Below are 24,849 nucleotides of genomic sequence, written 5' to 3' on the forward strand. Positions count from 1 at the left end.
GACGGGTCCCTGACCTGATCCACTTCATATGTTCTTAAAATGTAGATGCAATAATGTGGGAAGATCGGGAACAAACTGATAAAGGATGATGTGCAGACAGTCCAGTATAAATCCATGCCAATTGCACTATTATTGGCAGGCTGCAGAAAGCACGTAGAATGTGTCGGGTTGCAGAATGCCCCTGTGATAAAAGAGCAGTCTGTGTGGAATCTAGGTTTCTCATAATGCTCAACTGAAATTTCCTCGCCGGTAAGATCTAAGCTTGTGTCTGGGGCCATCAGAGATCAACCTTCGCCCTCTTCTGTCTTAGTTTTTATTGCCTTACAAGTCACCAACAGCTGAGCACCAACATGCCATACACAGTCCTTTATATCTTTAGTTTCCCCCCCTCCAACCCACCCCTAAGATCCCCAAATCCTACAATATCGCCCATTGGGAATATCGGGGTGGTGGTACAAGGAAAAGGGAATTCTATTTGGGAGAATGCGGATTCGAATTCTTGAGAGTAAATATAAACCAGAGGCAGAAAATCACAGGTTCAAAATCCCTAGCATCTTCCGGGGAGGCAGGAGGAGAACCCCCTACTGAAAGTTCTCAGAGAGTGGCTGCCAGTCAGTGTAGACAGTCTTGAGCTAAGTAGACCAATGGTCTGACCTGGGATGCGGCCGCTTCCTCTATCCTAATGAAGGTGAACGTCAGGAGGTTCAGGAGAGACAAAAAGAGGTACTTGGTCCCACAGCACAGAGTTCAGCTATGACATCTGCTCCCACAGGAGGCCAGATTTGGACGTCTTTAAAATGGGGCGAGACAAATTCATGGAGGACATGTCTTGTGGCTGTCTCTGAACGGCAGCCGGTAGAATGAGTGCTGCTGAAAGCGGGGCGTTTACTTGACCGAGACCCCTTGCCCGTCAGATTTCCTGTGGTACCTCGGTTTTTGAAAGTAATCCGTTTTGGAAGACAGTTTGAGTTCTGAAACGTTTAAAAGCCGAAAACTCAATAGCCGACAGCTAGGCCTCAGGATGGGACCTCAGATAGGGATGCGGGTGGTGCTGTGGGTTAAACCACAGAGCCTAGGACTTGCCGATCAGAAGGTCGGCGGTTCAAATCCCTGCGACGGGGTGAGCTCCTGTTGCTGGGCCCCAGCTCCTGCCAACCTAGCAGTTCGAAAGCACGTCAAAGTGCAAGTAGATAAATAGGTACCACTCCGGCAGGAAGGTAAACGGCATTTCCGTGCACTGCTCTGGTTCGCCAGAAGCGGCTTAGTCATGCTGGCCACATGACCCGGAAGCTGTACACCAGCTTCCTCGGCCAATAAAGCGAGATGAGTGCCGCAACCCCAGAGTCGGCCATGACTAGACCTAATGGTCAGGGGTCCCTTTACCATTTTAGGCCTCAGGATCTTGCACTTAGCGGAAGCTGCATGGCATGTTCGACTTCCGAGGCGTGTTCGAAAACCAAAGCATTTACTTCTGGGTTTACGGCGTTCAAAAACCGAAATGTTTGTCAACGGAGACATTCAAAAACCGACGTGCCGATGGATTTCCGGCGGCCCTCCCAGAGGACCCTATGCTTTCTCCCCACTGTGGGTTCTCGCGTGCGCCATCAGGTTCGAGCTGGAGCTGAAGCTCTTCCCGCAGTCCACGCACAGGTAGGGCTTCTCCCCCGTGTGGATCCTCTGGTGGCCGATGAGGTGCGACTTCTGGCTGAAGCTCTTCCCGCAGTCGGAGCACTTGAAGGGCCGCACGCCGGTGTGCGTCCTCTCGTGCGTGTTGAGGTTGGAGCTGACGCTGAAGCCTTTGCCGCAGTGCAGGCAGACGTAGGGCTTCTCGCCCGTGTGGGTCCTCTGGTGACTGGTGAGGTGCTGCTTCTGGCTGAAGCTCTTCCCGCAGTCGGCGCACTTGTACGGCTTGTGCCCCGTGTGGATCCTCTCGTGCGCCACCAGGTCGGAGTTCATGCAGAAGCTCTTCCCGCACACCAAGCACTTGAAGAGCTTCTCCCCCGTGTGGATCCTCTGGTGCCGGTTCAGGTGCGACCTCCCGCTGAAGGTTTTCCCACAGTCCAGGCACTTGTGGGCCTTGTCACTGCAGTGCATCCTCTGGTGTCCGTGGAGGTGCGAGCTGCGGCTGAAGATCTTCCCGCACTCGCCGCACGTGAAAGGTTCCTCTCCCGCGTGGGCCCGCCGACGGGTGGCGAGCTGCGAGCTCTGGCCGAAGCTCCTCTCGCAATCCAAGCACTGGTAGGGCTTCTCGCCCGCAGGCCGGGTCAGATCCGAGTGGGCGCCGAAACTTTTCCCGCAGCGCAGGCACTCGAGGGGCTCGCCCCCGACGTGGCTCCGCAGGTGGCCGGCGAAGGAGTGGCTGCTGCGGAAGCTCTTCCCGCATTTGAAGCACTCGTACGGCTTCCCCCCGGAGTGGTTCCGCAAGTGCCAGGCGAAATGGGAGCTCGTGTCAAAGCTTTCCCTGCAGTGCAGGCAAGGATAGGACTTCTCTCCTGCATGCGCTGTCCTCTCGTGGGCAACCAGCCCAGATCTCGGCGCAAAGGTTTTTGAGCACACCGTGCAACTGTGCGGTTTCTCTCCCGCGTGGATCCTCGGGTGGCAAATGTGGCCAAGGGTCTTCTCGCCCAGAACACATGAACGTTCTTCTTCGGGCTGGAGGATCTCCTCCTCTTCACTTCCGCCAAGATCCTCGTCACCTCCCCAAGGAGGAAGAGAGCTGCCTGGTCGTTTTCCGGGGTGGGACTTCCGTTCTGAGTCGGGCTGATGAGCAGAAATGCCTCCATTCTCCTCGCACCAGGAAAGTCTTTCTCTGGACAAACCCTGCGGTTCCATTTGCTCACGGGTCCCCAGACATGGCTTCTCTTCCTTCTCCTCTTCCTCATCATCATGAGCCCAACTGAAACCTGCTGAAACACATAAAAAAGGCAAACCAATAACAATAATAATGATAATTTATTATTTATACCCTGTCCATCTGGCTGGGTTTCCCCAGCCACTCTGGGCGGCTTCCAACAGGACACTAAAATACAATAACCTATTAAACATTAAAAGCTTCAGACATCCCTTCAGATGTCTTCTAAAAGTCTGGTAGTTGTTTTTCTCTTTGACATCTGGTGGGAGGGCGTTCCACAGGGCGGGCGCCACTACCAAGAAGGCCCTCTGCCTGCTTCCCTGTAACCTCACTTCTCGCAGTGAGGGAACCGCCAGAAGGCCCTCGGAGCTGAACCTCTGTGTCTGGGCAGAACAATGCGGGGTGGAGACGCTCCTTCAGGTATTCTGGACTGAGGTCGTTATTATTATTATTATTATTATTATTATTATTATTATTATTATTATTATATTAATAATAATATTTATTGGGTTTATATACAGCTCTGTACCAAGAGGTCTCAGGGCAGTTCACAGAAAAGATCACAACGTATTAGATCAGAATAAAAACAACAACCCAATAACGCCCCCCCCTGAAAAGAGCCACATTTTAAAAGGGTATCGGATGTCAAACAGATCATCCAAAGGCCTGGTTAAAAAGGAATGTTTTTGCCTGGTTCCTAAAGGTGTATAATGAAGGCAACAGGTGAACTTCCCTGAGGAGAACATTCCACAGATGGGGAGCCACTGCAGGGAAGGCCCTGTTCTTGCGTTGCCACTCTCCGGAGCTCTTGAGGAGGAGGCACACAAAGGAGGGCCTCAGAAGATGATCTCAGGGTCTGGGTAGGTTCATATGGAAAGAGGCGGTCCTTGAGGAATTGCGGTCCTGAGCCGTTTAAGGCTTTATAGGTGAAAACCAGCATTTGGAATTGGGCCCGGAAACTAATTGGTAGCCAGTGCAGTCGGACCAGGATCGGTGTAATACAGTGGTACCTCGGGTTAAGTACTTAATTCGTTCCGGAGGTCCGTTCTTAACCTGAAACTGTTCTTAACCTGAAGCACCACTTTAGCTAATGGGGCCTCCCACTGCCGCTGCGCCACTGGAGCACGATTTCTGTTCTCATCCTGAAGCAAAGTTCTTAACCTGAGGTAATATTTTTGGGTTAGTGGAGTCTGTAACCTGAAGCATATGTAACCTGAGGTACCACTGTATGCTCAAACCTAATGTTAGGGCATGACCCAAAATTCTTTGTAAGTACAAAACAAACGACAAAATCCTGCATCGAGCGCAAATGAAACCCCTACTTCCTTATGGAATAGCCACTTGCCGTTGTAATTTATTTTCTTAAAAAAGGGGGGGGGACACGTTTTTTAGGTTCACAAATTCTGCACCTCTTTTGGCCCTATACGGCTCAGCGCTGCAGTTCCTCAAGATGGCCTCTCCCTATATGAACCAGCCCAGACCTGGCAGTCTTCATCAGAGGCCCTTCTCTTTGGGCCCACCCAAAAGAGGCCACGCAATAACAAGGCTTTTGGGAGAGACATGCCATTAGAAACAACAAAGGAGATTGTGGCAAATATAAACACAATAAAAGCCAAGTAAGAAATGTAAAGCCACTGTTATGGAAATGATTCTTTTTCTTAACCATCTGCATTAGTCTAGCAATACAGTGGTACCTCTAGATACGAACGGGATCTGTTCCGGAGCCCCGTTCGCATCTAGAGGTAAACGTAACTAGTGACGGCACGTCTGCGCACGCACGCGTCGCTTTTCGCCGCTGCTGCGCATGCGCGTGATGTCATTTTGAGCGTCTGCGCACGCGCAAGTGGCGAAACCCAGAAGTAGCGCGCTCCCGTTACTTCTGGGTTGCCGCGGAGCGCAACTCGAACGCGCTCAACTCGAAGCGTATTCAACCCGAGGTATGACTGTATTTAGGGGGGGGGGGAACTCTCAAGAAACATTTAGTAGTTAATGAAGATGCCTGCAGGATTTCTGTTGGATTCAGAAAAACTGAGCAAATACCACCAAAGGTTTTATTGAATAACAATAAAATTCAAAAAGCAATTTAGGGGAAATAAGCATTAGATAATCCCCAGGGCTAGCTGGCTGAATTGGTCCTACTTGGGCCAGTGAGGAGACCAGGGAAGGATTAGCTGTGAGGTCTCAGAGCGGGTGATCTTCATAAACGGGGAGGGGGAGGGAAGAGAAGGGAAATAAAAGATCAAGCTGAATTCAAATTAAAGGCCAGGCAGAATAGCTCTGTCTTACAGGCCCGGCGGAAGGAGGTTAAATCCTGCAGGGCCCTGGTCTCATGGGACAGAGCATTCCACCAGGTCGGAGCCATCACTGAGAAGGCCCTGGCCCTGGTGGAGGACAGTCTGACTTTCTTAGGGCCCGGGACCTCTAAACTATGGTCATTCAGGGACCTTAAGGTCCTCTGCAGGGCAGACCAGGAGAGGCGGTCCCGTAGATACGAGGGCCCTAAGCCAGGCTCAACAGTGTTTGAAAAGAGTGGCATGAGGGCATATCCAGAGCCACCCCAGCACTCAGGCTATGCCAGAAGAGGGAGAACACAAAGGAATCCTCACCCCCAGTTTTGGTGCCTTCGTCCTCCTCCTCCTCCTGCTTAGGTTCCCTGAAAAGCTGTTTTGCTTCAATACCCAACGGAGCTCCATCTGATTCCGGGAGACTGGCAGACACCTGGTGAAGCAGCACCTGAAAGCAGGTGGATTTAAGTCAGAATCCAAAGCAAGGCATTGGTCCATCTAGTTCAGTACTGCCTGCACTGACTGGCAGCAGCTCTCCAGGGTTTCACATGGCCTTACCTGAAAATGTTGGGACTGAATGGAAACTGTGTCCATGCAAAACAGGTGCTCTACTGCTGAGCTGTGGGCTCCCCTGCAAAGGACTAGGAACGGGCGAAGCTGTGTCATACCAAGGGAGACCATCTAACACAGTGTTGTCTACACTGACTGGCAACAATTCTCCACCGTTTCAGGCAGGGGACATTACCTGAAGGCTTAGGATTGAACCTGGGACCTTCTGCACGCAAATTACCGTACTTTTCGCTCTATAGGACGCACCAGACAATAAGACGCACCTAGTTTGGGGGGGAGGAAACAAGGGGGGTGGAATTCTGAATCCCAGAAGCCAGAACAGCAAGAGGGATCTGGCTCCTGGGATAGCCTCTTGCTGTTCTGGCTTCTGGTGATGGGAAGTTTTGCTTCTGCACATGACTTTGGCAAACCACTCTAAGCTGAAACATCGCCTCACCCATCCTAGAATGTTCAGTTCACATTGAGTTCATGAAACATCGTACCCTGACCTGTTCCTAATGCATGGTTGACCACATCTATGGAATACAATAGTTATGCCCTGTTAAGTTTTGCTATATCAATCACTAGTAATAGTTTATATGCCTCCCAAAGTTTTGCTATATCAATCACTAGTAATAGTTTATATGCCTCCCAAAGTTTTGCTATATCAATCACTAGTTATAGTTTAAAGGAGGTTTTCACGCCTGTCCAATTCTGTGTTCCCTTTCCGAACCTTTAATCTATTGATGATTAATGTCTATATGCAACCCTTGTATTATATTTGTGTTAACCAATCAGCAACAAGCACATATGTGGCAATGCTGTAATATTCAATAAAAGGGACTCCCCAAGACATGCTCGGTAGATGCCTCCCACATGACACTCGTCATTCGTCTGTCGTTTATTTCAACCCAACATTCTGGGATAGCCGCTGAAGCCTCTCCCGGGCAGCGGGATGAAGGCTCCCCCTGCCTGGAAGAGGCTACACGCGGGTAAGCTGCCCTCTCTACCTTCCCCCAGCTCCCGCAAGAATCACGCGCTCTTTAAAGGGAGCGCAGTTCTTGGGGGCTTTTCTGGGAGGTGGGGGAAGGGACAGAGTCGCACACTCTGTCCCTTCCCCCCACTTCCCGCAAGAGCCACACGAAGCCTCCGCAGGACAGCGGGGAGCCTTCGTCCCGCTGCCCTGCGGAGGCTTTGTTCAGCTAAGCCTGAAGCTAGTACAGCGAGACGGAGCACTGTGCAGCGCTCCCTCTCCCTGTTCTGGCTTCTGGCTTAGCCACGCAGCCTGCATTCGCTCCATAAGATGCACACACATTTTCCCTTTTTAGAAGGGAAAACGTGTGTCTTATAGAGCGAAAAATACGGTAGATGCCCTACCACCACACTAAGGTATCACTGGTGTCTCCCTCCCTCCTGATCTCGTCCTCACCTCTTTTCCTTGTCTTTCTTCCGCCTCTTCCCGCCTCAGGAGGAAATCCTCGGCCAGGGCCACCGCCTGGGAGCAGGTCTCTGGTGTGCCTTCCCTGACCCAGCTCTGGATCTCTAGAGGCAGGATGGCCAGGAACTGCTCCAGGATCAGCAGCTCCAGGATCTGCCCCTTGGTGTTCCTCTCCGGCTTCAGCCAGTGCCGGCAAAGTTCCCAGAGTTGCCGGCACGCCTCCCTCGGCCCCTCAGCCTCCCGGTAGAGGAAGGCCCGGAAACACTGGCGGTAGGCCTCTGCCTCCAGGGCATCCGACTCGCAAAAGGCCTCTTCCTTCACTGGCGCCCGTTCTCCATCGTGGCTCTCGTAGGCTTGCAGAGATGCTCTGTCAACATCTAGTCCAACAAAGAGAGAATTACTTACTAGTTGTACCTTTTGTTTTCAAACAGCTTAGTTCTCAAATGTTTTGGCTCCCGAACGCCGCAACCCTGGAAATGACTGTTCCAGCTTGCGAACTATTTTTGGGAGCCAAATGTCCGACAGGGCTTCCGATTAGCTGCAGGAGCTTCTGTTCAACTTCCAAGGTACGGCAGTATTTGCTAGCTGTTATTCTAGCCCCAATAAGTACGGCAGACACTCGTTTATCCAGAAACCTGTCAAAACAGAAGTTTCCGGAAAGGGCAGAGCGCGGGCACCCATCGTATCTTGACAATAATGCTGCTCCAGAGAACAGGGGCATCCACACTAAAAGCCCCGAGTCACGGTGGAAAAGCTTTCTGAGACCTTTGGGTGTTGGAAGGGGAAGCTGCCCCACAGATCACAGTGATCTGGTTTGTAGATAAACAGCAGTGCGGGGGTGGGGCACGGGGCTGGACTAGATGGCCTCTGGGGTCCCTTCCAACTCTACAATCCTATGATTCTGTAAGACCTTGAACTGGGCACTTACCAGTAGTATACATCTGCTCCGAATCCCCTTTGAGGCCTGGAACGCACACCGCCCGTTGCTTTTTCCCAGCCCCCTCAATGGGAGCGTCCGCCTCGTCCCACGGCGCGTCCGGATTTCCAAGCCTCCCGTCAGGGATCTGCACGACAGTCAAGAACTCGGGCGACCCCCAACCTTCGTCGGGCTCCTGCTTCACCCGGCACTGTATCCCCGCAGACTGGAGCAGGAAGCTTGGAGAGGGCGGCTCCATCATGCTCAACGGCCCTTTCGTCCTGCCAACAAATCAAGAACAAGGCCGCAGTGATGAAGGAAACATTCCGAAATTTGAGAAAGTACGGAGCTTTGAATCCAAGCTTTGTTTTCTGAAACATTCAGATTTCTGAGAATGAGTTAGTGACAATCCTACAGCACAATCCTATGCATGTTAGGCCGGAGATGTATAAAATTATGATGCGCTGTGTGGAGGTTTCTCCCCTCTCTTAGAGAACACCAGAACCCAACAGGATCAACCGATGAAGCTGAATGGTGAGAAATTCAGGACGAAAAGGAAAGACTTTCAGATTTTTAATGTTTGAAGTTTTATCGTGTTTTTAATTTTATGTTGGGAGCCACCCAGAGTGGCAGGGTATAAATAATAAATCGTTGTTGTTGTTCTTACTGCATTGCAGGGGGTTGGATTTGATGAACCTCAGGCTCCCTTCCAGCTGTACTGTTATATGATTCTATGACATCTTTGGGGCGCAGGTGGCGCTGTGGGTTAAACTACAGAGCCTAGGGCTTGCAGATCAGAAGGTTGGCGGTTCGAATCCCCACGATGGGGTTAGCTCCCGTTGCTTACTCCTGCCAACCTAGCAGTTCGAAAGCATGTCAAAGTGCAAGTAGATAAATAGGTACCGCTGTGGCGGGATGGTAAATGGCGTTTCCTTGCTCCGCTCTGGTTCGCCAGAAGCGACTTAGTCATGCTGGCCACATGACCCAGAAGCTGTCTGCGGACAAACGACGGCTCCCTCGGCCAATAAAGCGAGATGAGCGCCACAACACCAGAGTTGGTCACGACTGGACCAAATGGTCAGGGGTTCCTTTACCTTATGACATCTTCACAAAGGAAGACTGGGTATGCCTACTAGTCACAATGGCAATGCTGACCCTCCACTCTGAGAGGGAGTAATTGCTTCTGAATAATGGCCCCTGGGAATTTCGGGCAGGAAGAGCCGTACCGTTGCATTCAGGTCCTCCTTGTTTCCTCCAAGGACTCATCCACACCTCTGCTTGTGCCTAAAAACCACGAGACTGATAACTGCCAGTGGGAGGGGGGAACCCCTTAGAACTGCAGGTGGAAGGAACCCCCAAGGGTCATCTAGTCCAACCCCCTGCAATGCAGGAATATTTTGCCCAATGTGGGACTCGAACCCATGACCCTGAGATTAGGTTTCCTGTAACAACCACAACCACAACAATTTATTTATACCCCACCCATCTGGCTGGGTTTCCCCAGGTACTCTGGGCGGCTCCCAATAAATATTAAAAACACAACAAAACATCAAACATTAAGAACTTGCCTAAACAGGGCTGCCTTCAGATGTCTTCTAAAAGTCAGATAGTTGTTTATTTCCTTGACATCTGATGGGAGTTCCACAGGGTGGGACCCACTACCAAGAAGGCCCTCTGCTTGGTTCCCTGTAACTTCACTTCTCGCAGGGAGAGAACCGCCAGAAGGCCCTCGGCGCTGGATCTCAGTGTCCGGGCTGGACGATGGGGGTGGAGACACTCCTTCAGGTATACTGGGCCGAGGCAGTTTAGAGCTGGGGTCAGCAAACTTTTCCAGCAGGGGGCTGGTCCACTGTCCCTCAGACCTTGTGGGGGGCTGGACTATATTTTGAAAAAAAATAATGAACGAATTCCTATGCCCCTCAAATAACCCAGAGATGCATTTTAAATAAAAGCACACATTCTAGTCATGTAAAAACACGCTGATGGTTTAGGGCATTAAAGGTCAGCACCAACACTTTGAATTGTGCTCGGAAACAGACTGGGAGCCAAGGTAAGTCTTTCAGGACCAATGTTTTATGATCTCGGTGGCCACTCCAAGTCACCAGTCTAGCTGCCACATTCTGGATTAGTTGTAGTTTCCAGTTCACTTTCAAAGGTAGCCCCATGTGGAGCGCATTGCAGTAGTCCAAGCAGGAGATAACCAGAGCATGCACCACTCTGGTGAGACAGTCCATGGGCAGGTAGGGTCTCAGCCTGCGTACCAGATGGAGCTGATAAACAGCTGCCCTGGACACAGAATTGACCTGCACCTCCATGGACAGCTGTGAGTCCAAAATGACTCCCAGGCTGTGTAGCTGGTCCTTCAGGGGCACAGTTACCCCGTTCAGGACCAGGGAGTCCTCCACACCTACCTGCCTCCTGTCCCCCAAAAACAGTACAACTGAGCTTTCCTCACTGAGCTATCCTCACACCTCCACCCTTCCTCCACCTACTTCATCATTTTAGGCTTGCTCACACATTACACTAAAGGCCGGTACATGTTGCCTCTACACGTGTGTTTGCATGTAAGAGATCACACGTGTCGATTTGTACACTTTAACTGCACTGGTTGCACAAACATGTGGATATGTGGGCAATATCTGCCATTGGTGTACACAAGTGCACAGATTGCACACTGCTTTAATGTAATGTGTGAACGTTATAAACCTGCATCGCTTAAAAAGCCCCAGGTTGCATCTTGCAAAGAATGTATAACTGGTTTTTCAAACTTTCATTCATTTCCTTAAATAATGGGTTCTAAAACGCCCATTAGAACATTTTAAAATACACGTGCAAAACAATCGACGAGAAATAATCAAATTGATCCCAAACCCAGCACAGCGTTTCAGGACAAGAAGAGAGTGGATTTTCAAAAGATGGAAGGCAAACCTCAAATCTGATGGGAGGGCAACCAGGGGAATTCAATTCAGGCTGTTGGTTCAAAAAAATAAAAAGATCTGCAAGGTTGTTCTAGAAGCTAGGGAGGCTGCAGATCTTCCTCATAAATAACAGTACTAATAATAAATTATCCGGGGGCCCCAACCCAACACCTCCAGCCTTGCAAATCGCTCATCAGCTCCTGAGAAATGCAAAATATAGGTCTAGAGATATGTGCATAGCTACCTGCCTCTCTCACCGCCTCTGCTGTTCCTGAGTCGCTATTTGGAAAAAGGAAAAAAAAAGGAAATCCAAAATACATGCACACACGCAAATACGCCCCCCTCCCCAATGCACACACACAAAAAGAAGGCTGGGCAGGAAGTAACAGCCTGCTCTGTATGAGAGCCCCCACTTCTTCCCCAATTTCTGGGCCTCTCTAGGAATCTCAGCTCGGATGTTTAACCCTTCCATTCCTGCTGGGCACGCAGATCAGTGCTAAGCTGCTCAGAGATTGCCACCTTTCCTGTTCCCCCCTTCTGACAGGGCTCCTGTGCCTTCGGCAGGAGTGTTGCCAGCTTGCTCGCCGCCCCCTGCTCCTGTGCATTTAGCAGATGAGCTGGAGCCAGATGACAACAGGGTGGCCCAATTTCCTTTCCTTCTTCCCCTGCTCCTTGGCAGACGGGAAGGTGGCCAAATGTTTTTCCCTGCTCCTGTGCATTTAGCAGCTGCCTCGCGTTCGATTATTGCAATCGTTATTGTTTGGTTAAAATATAATAATAATAATAATAATAATAATAATAATAATAATAATAATAATAATAATAATTTATTTATACCTTGCCCATCTGTCTGGGCTTCCCCAGCCACTCTGGGCGGCTTCCAACAAAATATTAAAATACAATAACTTATTAAACATTAAAAGGTTCGCTAAACAGGGCTGCCTTCAGATGTCTTCTAAAAGTCTGGTAGTTGTTGTTCTCTTTGACATCTGGTGGAAGGGAGTTCCATAGGGCGGGCACCACTACCGAGAAGGCCCTCTTCCTGGTTCCCTGTAACTTGGCTTATTGTGAGCGATGTGTGGTGTAGTGGTTAAGAGCGGTAGTCTCGTAATCTGGGGAACCGGGTTCGCTTCCCTGCTCCTCCACATGCAGCTGCTGGGTGACCTTGGGCCAGTCACACTTCTCTCAGCCTCACTCACCTCACAGAGTGTTTGTTGTGGGGGAGGAAGGGAAAGGAGAATGTGAGCCGCTTTGAGACTCCTTTGGGTAGTGATAAAGCGGGATATCTAATCCAAACTCTTCTTCTTCCCTGAGGGTCTGAGATACATTGGCTAGTTTCCCAGGGTGTGGCTGCTGTGGCATGCTGACAACTTCTAGGAACCAACAGGTGAGGGCTGAGTGCTTGACAAACTATCTTAGAAGGAGCAGTGCCCCCCCCCCAAGAGCTACAACCCCTCCCCTAACATCTCACACATGCGGGTGGTGCTGTGGTCTAAATAACTGAGCCTCTTGGGCTTGCTGACTGGAAGGTCAACGGTTCAAGTCCCCGCAACGGAGTGAGCTCCCATTGCTCTGTCCCAGCTTCTGCCAACCTAGCAGTTCGAAGGCATGCCAATGCAAGTAGATAAATAGGTACTGCTGTGGCAAGAAGGTAAACAGTGTTTCCGTGTGCTCTGGTTTCCGTCACGGTGTTCCGTTGCACCAGAAGCAGTTTATAATAATAATAATTTATTATTTGTACTCCGCCCATCTGGCTCGGTTTCCCCAGCCACTCTGGGCGGCTTCCAACAAAGACCAAAAATACACTAAAATGTCATACATTAAAAACTTCCCTGAACAGGGCTGCCTTCAGATGTCTTCTGAATGTCAGGTAGTTGTTTATTTCCTTGACATCTGGTGGGAGGGCCTTCCACAGGGCGGGCGCCACTACCGAGAAGGCCCTCTGCCTGGTTCCCTGTAGCTTTGCTTCTCGCAATGAGGGAATCGCCAGAAGGCCCTCGGTGCTGGACCTCGGCGTCCAGGCTGAACGTTGGGGGTGGAGACGCTCCTTCAGGTATACTGGTCATGCTGATATACTGGTTTAGTCATGCTGACCACATGACCCGGAAAGCTGTCTGTGGACAAACGCCGGCTCCCTCAGCCTGAAAGCGAGATGAGCACCACAACCCCATAGTCGCCTTTGACTGGACCAGGGGTCCTTTACCTTTTTAAAATGCATGCCTACCAATTTATGTAATATATTACTGAAGTCCAGAATGGACCACCTTCCTTCCTTTAAAGCAGGTAGGAGCTGATGCTGCTAAACTAAAACTCTGATTGGCTCTCGCAAGGATGCCCATTGGGCAGGGCTGATGGGAGATGTCATCAGCAATATCTGCAATAGCCAGAGATTCTCCTCATTTGCCTTAAAGCATAAATTGCTGCCCTCTCCAAAAACACTGCAGTTCTATCCATTTTGGGGGATAATCATAAGAATGGATCACTCTGCTTTTATTCCTAGATTTTCCCCTTTCAGCAAGCCTTATAGGTCAATATTTTTTACCCCAGTCTGTTTGTGTGTTAGATGCGATAATGTTTTTATGTATAATAATGGTTTTCCCAATAGATTTCATGCATTGTATTGTGAAATAAGTTTGAGATGCTTCACAGAAAATGAGTCATAAATGAAATAATAATAATAATAATAATAATAATAATAATAATAATAATAATAATAATTATACAGCCCAGGTGATAATGACTACGTCCGGAACAGATATTTAAACAAATTTTACATGTTCAGAACATGTTAGCTATGGAGGAGAGGGGGAAAGAAGAATAAGTTGCCACCTAAGGAATATCATGCAAGACATAACAGGAGCAAAGGAACATATTTTTTTAAACAGACATACAGGAAAGGGGTGCTCTCTTAAGAGGAACTCAGACAAGGTTTGTTAGGAAGGAAGCTTAATCTTAAACAATATTATTAAGTTTCTGCCTTTCAGGCCTTCAAAACACTTCCTGATAACTTAGGAGTAAGTACTTCAAAAAGAACAAAATAAAACCCTACATTATTTAAATACTTAGAGTATTAGCCATTTTTCATCCCTGTATGCTGCTGACAGATGGATCTGAGTGGCAAACCTTGCGTGATTTAAGACACGCCCCTGTAGGATTGAGAGCGCAAGGTCTCCTGCCAGTCTCTGGGCGGAGAGAGAGATTATCAGCAGAAGCTGAGCTCAGTTACCAAGGCATAGAAGCAGCCAGACCACAGCAGATCCTGGAATGTGGTTCCGGCCAAGTGCCCTAAAGGAAAATGCCAAAATGCCAAAAAGATTAGTGTTTTTTAAAAAAACAAAAAAAGGGAATATTATTATTTCAAATCATGCAATTAGCAATTCATGATATAATCAGCACATAACAACATGATTTTCAAAAAAAATACAAAAAGGAGAAGTTGCCATTTTAAAAGTTTCCTGTGGATCCCAGCTTGAGCAGGGAGAAGAGCGAAACAGGCAGCTTTTAAAAAACGTTTCCCACGAACCCCCTTACCCTGGGGCAGGGAGAAGAAAGAGGAGAAGGGGTGTGTTTTTTTTGAGGCGGGGGTTCTCATGAACCCCAAGGGGAGGAGAAAAATTAAGAAGTTGGCATGAGATGTAATGATGGCTGTCCAAACCGAGAAGGGACAGAAACCTAAATTCTTGGGATTGCAAAGGAAGAGGAGAAAAAGGCAATGGAGAGTGTCAAAAGTACATCAACGGGCAGGGTGATACATTGCACGGATTAGTACATTCTTAGAAGAAAGAGATCTCCTTTTCCCTGGCGCTCCTCTATTCGTTTCTAACTTCCTGCTCGCTGTGGGTTTTCTCGCGAGGAAGAACCTCGGGATCCCCGCCGGCCGCGCTTTTCTCGCCCTTCTCTCCCACATGGACCGTGTGATGCCTGTGCAGTTCCGACTTGGACCTGAAGTTTTTCCCGCAGTCCGCGCACAGAAACGGCTTGGCCCCCGTGTGGGTTCTCTGATGAGAGATAAGGTTGGAGTTCCGGTTGAAGCTCTTCCCGCAATCCAGGCAGACGTAGGGCTTCTCGCCCGTGTGGATCTTCTGGTGCCTGGTGAGGCTGGTGCTGTCGCAGAAGCTTTTCCCGCAGTCCGAGCAGATGTACGGGGTTCCCCCCGTGTGGACTCTCTGGTGACGGATAAGGCTCATGTTGGAATAGTAGCTCTTCCCGCACTCGGCGCACTCAAAAGGCTTCACCCCAGAGTGCGTCTTCTGGTGCGTGATGAGGTTCGAGCTCCACCGGAAGCCTTTCCCGCACTCCAGGCACGTGTAGGGCATTTCCCCGGTGTGGATTCTCTGATGAAGGGTGAGATCCGCCTTCCGGCAGAAATTCTTCCCGCAGTCGGCGCAGTTGTACGGCTTCTCGCCCGTGTGGATCCTCTGGTGGATCCTCAGCTCCGACCTCTCGCAGAAGCCGACGCCGCACTCCAAGCACTTGTACGGCTTCTCTCCCTTGTGGATGATGGAGTGCCGGACGAGGTGAGACTTGACCCGGAAGCTCTTCCCGCAGTCCAGGCACTGGTAGGCCTTTTCCCCGGCGTGGATCCTCTGGTGGATCGTCAGGCCCGAGCTCTGGCAGAAACACTTGCCGCAGTCCAAGCACTTGTACGGCTTCTCCCCCGTGTGGATCCTCTGGTGCCGGACGAGGCTGGTGCTGTAATTGAAGCTCTTCCCGCAGTCCAGGCACTTGTAAGGCATGTCGCCCGTGTGCGTCACCTTGACCTCGATGATGCTCGAGCTGTCCGGGAAGCCGCCGGCGTCCTCAGCACCGGCGTCCTCATTCTTCACCGTGCGGATCCTCGGCTGGTTCACGGTTTCACTGAGCGTCTCGTCCCTCTCCTGAGGAGAAACGGGCTTCGCCCCTGGGGATCTTCCTCGATGCTCCTTGGGCCCCGGCCAACTTCCAGAGGCCTCTTCGGGCTTAACGGACCGGGGGTCCCCCTCCTCCTCCAGGCTGCCCATCACAACCCCGCTTGTTTCGTCTTCCTCATCGGAACGCTCTGGCCGATCTCGTTCTTCGTTGGGGGTCATCGGCTCCTCGCCTGTGAGGCAGACAGAAAGAAGAAGGGTTTGGATTTGATATCCTACTTTATCACTACCCTAAGGAGTCTCAAAGTGGCGAACAATCTCCTTTCCCTTCCTCCCCCACAACAAACACTCTGTGAGGTGAGTGGGGCTGAGAGACTTCAAAGAAGTGTGACTGGCCCAAGGTCACCCAGCAGCTGCATGTGGAGGAGCGGAGACGCGAACCCGGTTCACCAGATTACAAGTCTACCGCTCTTAACCACTACACCACACAGGAGAGAAGAATTTGAAAGCCTGCTTAGGGTTCAAGATGAGCTACGGCCATCATCATACAATGACCGCCTATGAAACGCGCCTTTTCAAGGCAGAGCCTCTCTGTGGGAGTGGTAGTAACCGTTGCCAGATGAAGGCCAGGAAGATCTGTGTTCAAATCCAGGCATGCAGCTCACTGGGCCAGTTGCTGCCTCTCTGTCTGAGCTACCTCACAGGGTTCTTGTGAGGATGGAAGAGGAAGGGGTGGTATGAAAAGAACCGTGTGTGTGCTGCTTTCATTTATTTGCTGCATTTATATCCTGTGTTTCACCCTGAGGAGATCACGGAGAGAGAGAGAGAGAGAGAGAGAGAGAGAGAGAGAGAGAGAGAGAGAGATGTTCAAAAATACAATAATAGTTTTGACTCCGTGTTAGTGTTCCAGTGACAAAGGAAGTAAAAGGAGGTGGACAACAATTAAGGATTTATTATGTTTTCTGAATGTATTGGAAAATCTATATAGAAAGGTTTATTGTTTTGTGTACATTCAAATTTAAGATAAAATATATGGTAAAGGGACTTGACAGGACGTTAAAATTGAAGAAAAGATTTTGTAAGATAAAAGGGGCAAAATAATTATTTTCATTATTATCACTATTATTTTATATGTGTGTGTGTGTGTTTGTGCGGGGGTGTGTTTTGTATGGAATGTTTGGGAGGAAATAAGACGGTAAATAACAAAATATTGATGCATGTAATTTTTATTTCTCAATTATATTTTGTGGTAGAATGGTTGTATTGTTTTTTGTAGCATAAAATCATTCAATAATTATTTTTTTTTTAAAAGAGAGAGAACGCGTCTTGAGCTGTGGTACACTTGGTCCTAGTTATCCACCCTAACCACAACACCAACAATGGTGCTATTCAAACACACTGGTCAGGTCATTAATAAGGAGCTATAAGAACCAGCCTCTTGTTTTTCAGACCTTCTGCCTAAAGGTGACGCCCAGATTATAGAAACCTCCTCCTGGGTGCATTGTAAAGAGGCCTTCTTTTAAATCAGACCACAGCCCATTGAGTCCAGCATCTGAAGGAGCCTAGCTCAGTTGGTGGAGCACGAGACACTTAATATCAGGGTTGTGGGTTTGAGTTCCAGCTTGGGCATTGCAGGGCATTGAACGAGATAACCCTCAGGGTCCTTTCCAACTCTACCATTCTATGATTCTAGAATTTTGTATACCCAATTATTGTTTCGTATAACTGTTTCAAGCAATTTTTTGTCTTGTTTTGCTGTCTTTTTTGAAAATTCTCAATAAATATTTAAAAAACGAAAACAAGCAAACTGGAGACCCTTAAAAACAACACCTGAGTTACTCCAACAAGACACACACACACACACACACACACACACACACACACAATGCAGTACTTGATTTATAACATAAAACGCAACAACTTTATAATATAGAATCATAGAATCATAGAGTTGGAAGAGACCACAAGGGCCATCGAGTCCAACCTCCTGCCAAGCAGGAAACACCATCAGAGCACTCCTGAGCAAGTATAAAACAAAGCAGTTGCTAAGAACATGAATGGTTCCCAAAATATAATTATGAACATGTCTCTTACCTTAAACAAACTCTGAGAGAGGTGTGAGCTTGCTTTTGCCAGGTAATCTAATTTATAATAGGTCTATAACTTTTTAAAATGTATTTTTATTAAAGATTTTCTTGATTTACAAAGGCATGTGCAATGTCTCTCTCTCGTATTTTTTTCCACGTAACACATCCTCCCCCCCTTTTTTTAACAAATTGGTTTTCCAACAAGACATTTTGACTCCCAAACTTTGAGGAGGGAGTCTTTCTCCTGTTGCTGTTGCTAAATTCTTGCAAGTCAGAAATGCTTCGGTCTTCAGGTGAACAACCAAGAAATCATCACAATCCACTTTCTGCCCCATCTCTGGCATACACAGACCCTGTCTCATTGGAAGAAACCTTAGGCCAGTCCACCTAGGCCTCATCTAGGCTTCAAAGCACCCGAAACCCTGCTAATCCTTACCCAGTGAGCTGGCAGCAACCGTGTCACCCTCCCCAAACGCCCGGTTCGGGTCGCAGTCCAGTAGAGCCTCTTCTGCGGCAGCAAAATCCAGGCCTCTCTCTTTTGCCGGCACCTGAAACAGAAACAAAGATCCCATCTGGCACAGAGGGACAGAGAGCAGGAGAGGGCAGGACTAAGGTGTCAGTTTGCATTTCTTAGTACAGAAAGTATTGATCTGATGTATAGAGATCTTTCCTATTCTGCATAGTTCCATCTGGGATGAAACTCCTATTTGGGGACTTCCCTGGCTTTTTTCTGGCCCACGTAGGACCAGTCTGGATAGTTAGCCTTGGTAAAGACTTGATGTTCCATCCCCAAAAAAGTTTTTGAGTTTCTGCAGAAATGAGGCTGCATTTTAATGTTGTATTTTAATCTTGCTTTTTAAGTTGTATTTCAATCAATTGTTTTATATCTGGTGTTAGCCGTCCTGAGCCCAATCTTGGCTGGGGAGGGCGGGGTATAAATAAAATTTATTATTATTATTATAGTTCAAGAGGGACCTTGAAGGTTTCTTCTCTGCGTGAAAGAAACAAGCAGAAGGTTAATGATGTTTGGGTTATTCCTTTCCTTCAGAGAAGCTGAGTACAGCTGGCTTAAATCGGTCCTGTTATCTCTTTCTGTCAAGGTCATGCTGACTAGAATAATAAGGCCAGAAGGAGCCTGGGTCTCACGCTTTCTCTTGCTATCTCTTTTCCTCCTGGTGTGGTGTTTGGTACATAGATAGTGTTAAGCCTTTAGTCTTATTATAAGTTATTGTAAGTTTCAGTTAAGTCTGCTGCAACTGGATTTCTTATGGACAGTGCCAATCCTGAATATATTGGATTTGTGACCATGATGCTCATTTGCCTTCAGTAACAGTAAAGCTCTGCTGGATGAAATATCCATTGCCTTTGGTTTATTTTTTGGGAATCCCGCAACGTGTTTAAGTTTTTACTCTGCTAACTATACACTAGAATCTGCTCTGGATCAATATTGAGTAGAATTTCAATGACAGAGGGAACCTGAATTCTCATCAAATTTCATACAGGTGAGGTGGGAAGGATAGCTAGCGCAGAGAATAACCAACAAGTGCAGATGGCAGATTTGGGCCAAAAGTTAGAAGAACATGTAAAAGGGAGTCCATCTTCAAGCAGCGCATGGTTAAACTATAAGGCGCGTCCCCAAAGGAGGCAGTGATGGCCACCAACTTTGAGGGCTTTAAGAGGGTTAGAAAATTTTGTGGAGGGAGGGCTATCAATGGCTACTCGCCACAATGGCTATGCTCTATTAATTTTATTAATTGTAATGCTACGTCCCTGCTTTACAGAATCTCCTGTAAAGCAGCAGATCTCCAGGACAGTGGTACCTCGGGTTAAGAACTTAACTCGTTCCGGAGGTCCGTTCTTAACCTGAAACTGTTCTTAACCTGAAGCACTACTTTAGCTAATGGGGCCTCCCGCCAGAGCAAGATTTCTGTTCTCATCCTGAAGCAAAGTTCTTAACCCGAGGTACTATTTCTGGGTTAGCGGAGTCTGTAACCTGAAGTGTATGTATCCCGAGGTACCACTGTATATAGCCAGAGTTGATGGTGGCTCAGCTCCAAAACGAAGTCTGGTCCAAAGAAAGTATCTAGAATTCTTCTGAACAATGCAGGAAAATCCCCCAACAAAGTGCACCTTTGTTCCAATGCAAGAATGTTAAAATGAAGTTGAAATAGATACAACTACCAATACAGTGGTGCCTCGCAAGACGAAATTAATTCGTTCCGCAAGTTTTTTCTTCTTGCGAGTTTTTCTTCTTGCGAAGCACGGTTTCCCATAGGAATGCATTGAAAATCAATTAATGCGTTCCTAGGGAAACCGCTTGCCAGGCTGGCGGTGCGGAGAAGGGCTTTTCTCCCCACCGCAAGCCTTCAGGACAGGTACGGGAACAGAGGGGAAGGCGCGCAGCGCTTCTCCTCTGTTCCCGGGCTTGTGGTGGGAGGAGGGTTTTTCCTCCCCACCGCCAACATTCAGAACAGCCTTCCGAAGCCTGGCGGCGGGGCGGAGAGACCTCCTCCCCGCCGCAGGCTTCGGAGCATGCATCCGAAGCCTGGCGGGGGGCGGAGAGACCTCCGCCCCGCCGCCAGGCTTCGGAGGTCCGAGGACAGTGGGGAAGACGCGCTGCACTTCCCCGCTGTCCCGGAGATTTCCCTATGGGCTTTCGTCTTGCGAAGCAAGCCCATAGGGAAATTCGTTTTGCGAAGCGCCTCCAAAACGGAAAACCCTTTCGTCTAGCGGGTTTTCCGTCTTGCGAGGCGTTCGTCTTGCGGGGCACCACTGTACATTATTGTTGTTGTTGTTGTTGTTGTTGTTATCTATTAAGATTTGTATACCGCCCTTCACCCACAGATCTCAGACCGGTTCATGACATAAAACGACAATACAACAAACATAAAATACATAATAAAAATAAGAACAACAACAAACCAACCATCCCCCCCCCCCCGCACATTTAAAAGGATGTCAATCAGCCAAATGCCTAGTTGAAGAGGAACATTTTTGCCTGGCGCCTAAAGGTGTACAGTCATACCTCGGGTTACAGATACTTCAGGTTGCGTTTTTTTAGGTGCAGACCGCCGAAACCCGGAAGTACCGGAACGGGTTACTTCCGGGTTTCGGCGGTCACGCATGGGCAGAAGCGCTAAATCGCAACCTGCGCATGCACAGACGCAGGTTGCGAACGCTGTGGGTCGCGAATGTGCATCCCGCACGGATCACATTCGCAACCTGAGTGTCCACTGTATAATGAAGACGCCAGGCAAACTTCCCTGGGGAGAGCATTCCACAGACGGGGAGCCATTGCAGAAAAGGCCCTGTTCTCGCATTGCCACCCTCCGGACCTCTCGTGGGTCAGGGGCAGTATCTACCTCTGAATACCGGCTGTTGCAGAGATTGCTGATGAGCAGAGGCGAAGTGTGCTCACGTCCCACTTGTGGGGACCAGATCCCCTGCTGGGGATCTGGTCGGCCAATGTGAGAAGAGGATGCTCCAGATCCTGGACAAAATGGACTGTTTCAAGAGGTGGCAAAAAGACATATCAAAATTTGTCTGGCAGGGCAAAAAGCCCAGAATAAACTTTAAGATCTTAACTGATGCAAAAGACAGAGGGGGGTTTGCCCTGCCGGACCTGAGACTTTATTATGAATCGGCAGCGTTCTGCTGGCTGAAACAATGGCTGCTTCTTGAGAACACAGACATTTTGGATCTGGAAGGGTATGACAATAGATTTGGTTGGCATGCATATATATGGTATGACAAGGTAAAAATACACAAAGGTTTTAAAAACCATATTGTCAGGAAAGCACTATACAATGTTTGGATAAGATATAAAGATCTATTGGAAAGTAAAACTCCCAGGTGGATATCACCAATGGAAGCTAAAGAGACAAAAAAACTTAATATGGAGCCCAAATGGCCAAAATATTGTGAAATTTTAGAGCAAGATGGTGAAAGGGTCAAATTACAGAGTTATGACAAATTAAAGTCTAAAGTACGAGATTGGTTGCATTACCTTCAGATAAACGAGGTATTCAAACAGGACAGGAAAATAGGTTTTCAGATGGAGAGGTCGAAATTGGAAACAGAATTGTTAGAACCCAATACTAAGAACTTGTCAAGAATGTATAATTTGCTGCTGAAATGGAATACACAAGATGAAACAGTAAAATCAGCTATGATTAAATGGGCACAAGATATAGGCCATGACATTATGTTTGATGACTGGGAAAGGTTATGGAATACTGGTGTTAGATTTACGGCTTGTAATGCTTTGAGAGAAAACATAATGAAAATGATCTATAGGTGGTATATGACCCCAGTCAAACTTGCAAAAATTTACCATTTGCCCAATAATAAATGTTGGAAATGTAATGAAACTGAAGGTACTTTCTATCACCTTTGGTGGACCTGCCCGAAGATTAAAGCCTACTGGGAAATGATCTATAATGAAATTAAAAAGGTCCTTAAATGGACATTTTCTAAAAAACCAGAGGCTTTTCTCCTGGGCATGGTGGGCCAATTGGTGCCAAGGAAGGACAGAACTTTCTTTATGTATGCTACCACAGCAGCAAGAATTCTTTTGGCAAAGTATTGGAAGACGCAGCAGCTACCCACTCTGGAAGAATGGCAAGCGAAGGTGATTGACTACATGGGAATGGCAGAGATGACCGGCAGAATCCATGACCAGGGGAGCGAGACAGTGGAAGAAGATTGGAAGAAATTTAAAACATACCTTAAAAATTGTTGTAACATTGAGGAGTGCTGAGATGTTATGGTGTTAAGAAACAGAGAATTGCAGCTGTAAATCATAAATTTAAGGGAATTATAATGAAGATGAGCTAATTAATTGAATGGAGGGTTGCTGTCAAAAGGGAAAAATAAGGATGCAGAAAAAGGGAGGTATGGGGAAGTCTGGGAAATAAGGTGAAGGAAAATGAGTTTATGAAATTATACATGTTTATTTGTTTGTATGTTTTATTTTGTTTTGTTGTTTGTTTTTATTACATGTTTGGAAAATTAATAAAAATTATTTTAAAAAAAATAAATAAAAAAAGAGAAGAGGATGCTGGACTAGATGGGTCATTGGCTTGATAGCTACCAGACTCTTCGTATGCTGGCTAGGGAGCACGTATTTTTCGCTCTATAAGACGCACTTTTTCCCTCCTAAAAAGTAAGGGGAAATGTGTGTGCGTCTTATGGAGCGAATGCAGGCTGCGCAGCTATACCAGAAGCCAGAACAGCAAGAGGGATTGCTGTGCAGCGATCCCTCTTGCTGTTCTGGCTTCTGGGATTCAGAATTTTTTTTTCTTTTCTCCAAAAACTAGGTGCGTCTTATTGTCTGGTGCGTCTTATAGAGCGAAAAATACGGTGCTTAAATACTGAGCTATCTAGGGAATACAGTGGTACCTCGGGTTACATACGCTTCAGGTTGTATACGCTTCAGGTTACAGACTCCGATAACCCAGAAATAGTGCTTCAGGTTAAGAACTTTGCTTCAGGATGAGAAGAGAAATTGTGCTCTGGCGGCGCGGCGGCAGCAGCAGGAGGCCGCATTAGCTAAAGTGGTGCTTCAGGTTAAGAACTGTTTCAGGTTAAGAACGGACCTCCGGAATGAATTAAGTACTTAACCCGAGGTACCACTGTACTTAAATAAATAAATAAGAAACAAAATTCGAAATGGATCACCCTCCCCCCCAAAAAATAAAATGTTATGCAATGCTGCATAAAACTCGTATGCATCCATGCCCAAACAATGCGCCTCACCCCCACCTGCTCCTCCAGCTCTTCGGGCTTCCTCTTCCTCTGCCGAAACCCCTCCGCCAGGGCCACCGCCTGGGCACAGCTCTTTGGGCAGCCCTCCATGACCCAGCTCTGCACCTCCGGGGGCAGGACGGCCAGGAACTGCTCCAGGATCACCAGCTCCAGGATCTGCTCCTTGGAGTGCCTCTCGGGCTTCAGCCACCGGCAGCAGAGGAACCAGAGGCGGCTGCAGGCCTCTTGGGGCCCCTCCGCCTCCCGGTAGCAAAACTGCCGGAAGCGCTGGCGCTGGATCTCCGAAATGACGGCGTCCTCGTCCGGGGCCCCTTCTTCCTGCAGGGGCCCCGAGGGATCCACGCTCGGCGGGTCCTCTTGGGATGTCCTGCCAAGGCCAGGCTGGGTTTGGGTCTCCCACTCTTCTGTGGGGCACACGGTGGCTTCCGTCTCCAGTTTGACGGAGAGTGGAAAGGACTGGATATTCTTCTGGTGTGGAGAGTCCGATCCCTGCGGGCTCCTCTCATCGGAGCTCTGGGAGTCTGCTGCCCTTGGCAGCTCCCGCCACTGTGACTCCACACGCACAAACAGCCCTGGATTGTGTTTAAAACGCTGGCCTGGCAAACTTGGCAAATAATCCCCGACGTTGACGGCCTGGGTGACACCGGGACCCTCATTTCCTTCTGCCCACGCCATGGGGTCTGCCGCTCCAGCCTCCTCCTCCTCCTCCCTCTCTTCCATTTCCTCCTCCGTCACCGATGGCACAGCCCGATCCAGCCTGGCTGGGAACGTGGCACCCAAATCTGGCAGCGCTCCCTGATCAGCAGACATCGCGGCAACTTCGCTCCTGCAGGGCAGCTTCCCAAGGCCTCTCCGCCTCTCTCCAGATTTTAATTGGGGATCGCCGAGTGTCTAGAAACGAGAGCAAATCATGTTCCAAAGAAGCTGTTTCCTGGAGGAAAGACACAGAAACAAAACAACGTAAGGAGAGACCTGTTGGATCAGGGCAAAAGCCCGTCTAGTCCTGCATTCTCGAAGTGGCCAAACGGAAGTCTCTTAGGCAGGGTTCAAAATCCCCCAGATGCCAAGCTCATTTTGCAACCGGCGTGGGTCCAATTACGACCACGTGGAGATCTCTGGATGACAGGCTGGCGACTGACATCTCCATCTGGCTGCCCTTCCAGCTTTCTTAAGCAGGTAATAATACATAATA

At 48.6% G+C, this 24,849-nt stretch overlaps 1 protein-coding gene across 1 annotated transcript in view; it reads right to left on the minus strand.

The window, feature by feature from the left end:
* Positions 1-297: 297 nt before the first annotated feature.
* Positions 298-24,849, minus strand: part of LOC144326771 (uncharacterized) — a 29,944-nt gene continuing 5,392 nt past the window's right edge. The window contains exons 2-8 of the mRNA XM_077923577.1: positions 23,649-24,588; positions 18,328-18,439; positions 14,774-16,037; positions 8,052-8,320; positions 7,115-7,500; positions 5,458-5,584; positions 298-2,906 (exon numbers count right to left, since the gene is read on the minus strand). Of these exons, the coding sequence (XP_077779703.1) occupies positions 1,567-2,906; positions 5,458-5,584; positions 7,115-7,500; positions 8,052-8,320; positions 14,774-16,037; positions 18,328-18,439; positions 23,649-24,467 (4,317 nt within the window). The 5' untranslated portion in view covers positions 24,468-24,588 and the 3' untranslated portion in view covers positions 298-1,566. The remainder of the gene's footprint in view (positions 2,907-5,457; positions 5,585-7,114; positions 7,501-8,051; positions 8,321-14,773; positions 16,038-18,327; positions 18,440-23,648; positions 24,589-24,849) is intronic.

Source organism: Podarcis muralis, chromosome 2 (assembly GCF_964188315.1).
Source record: "Podarcis muralis chromosome 2, rPodMur119.hap1.1, whole genome shotgun sequence".
Taxonomy (NCBI): Eukaryota; Metazoa; Chordata; class Lepidosauria; order Squamata; family Lacertidae; genus Podarcis; species Podarcis muralis.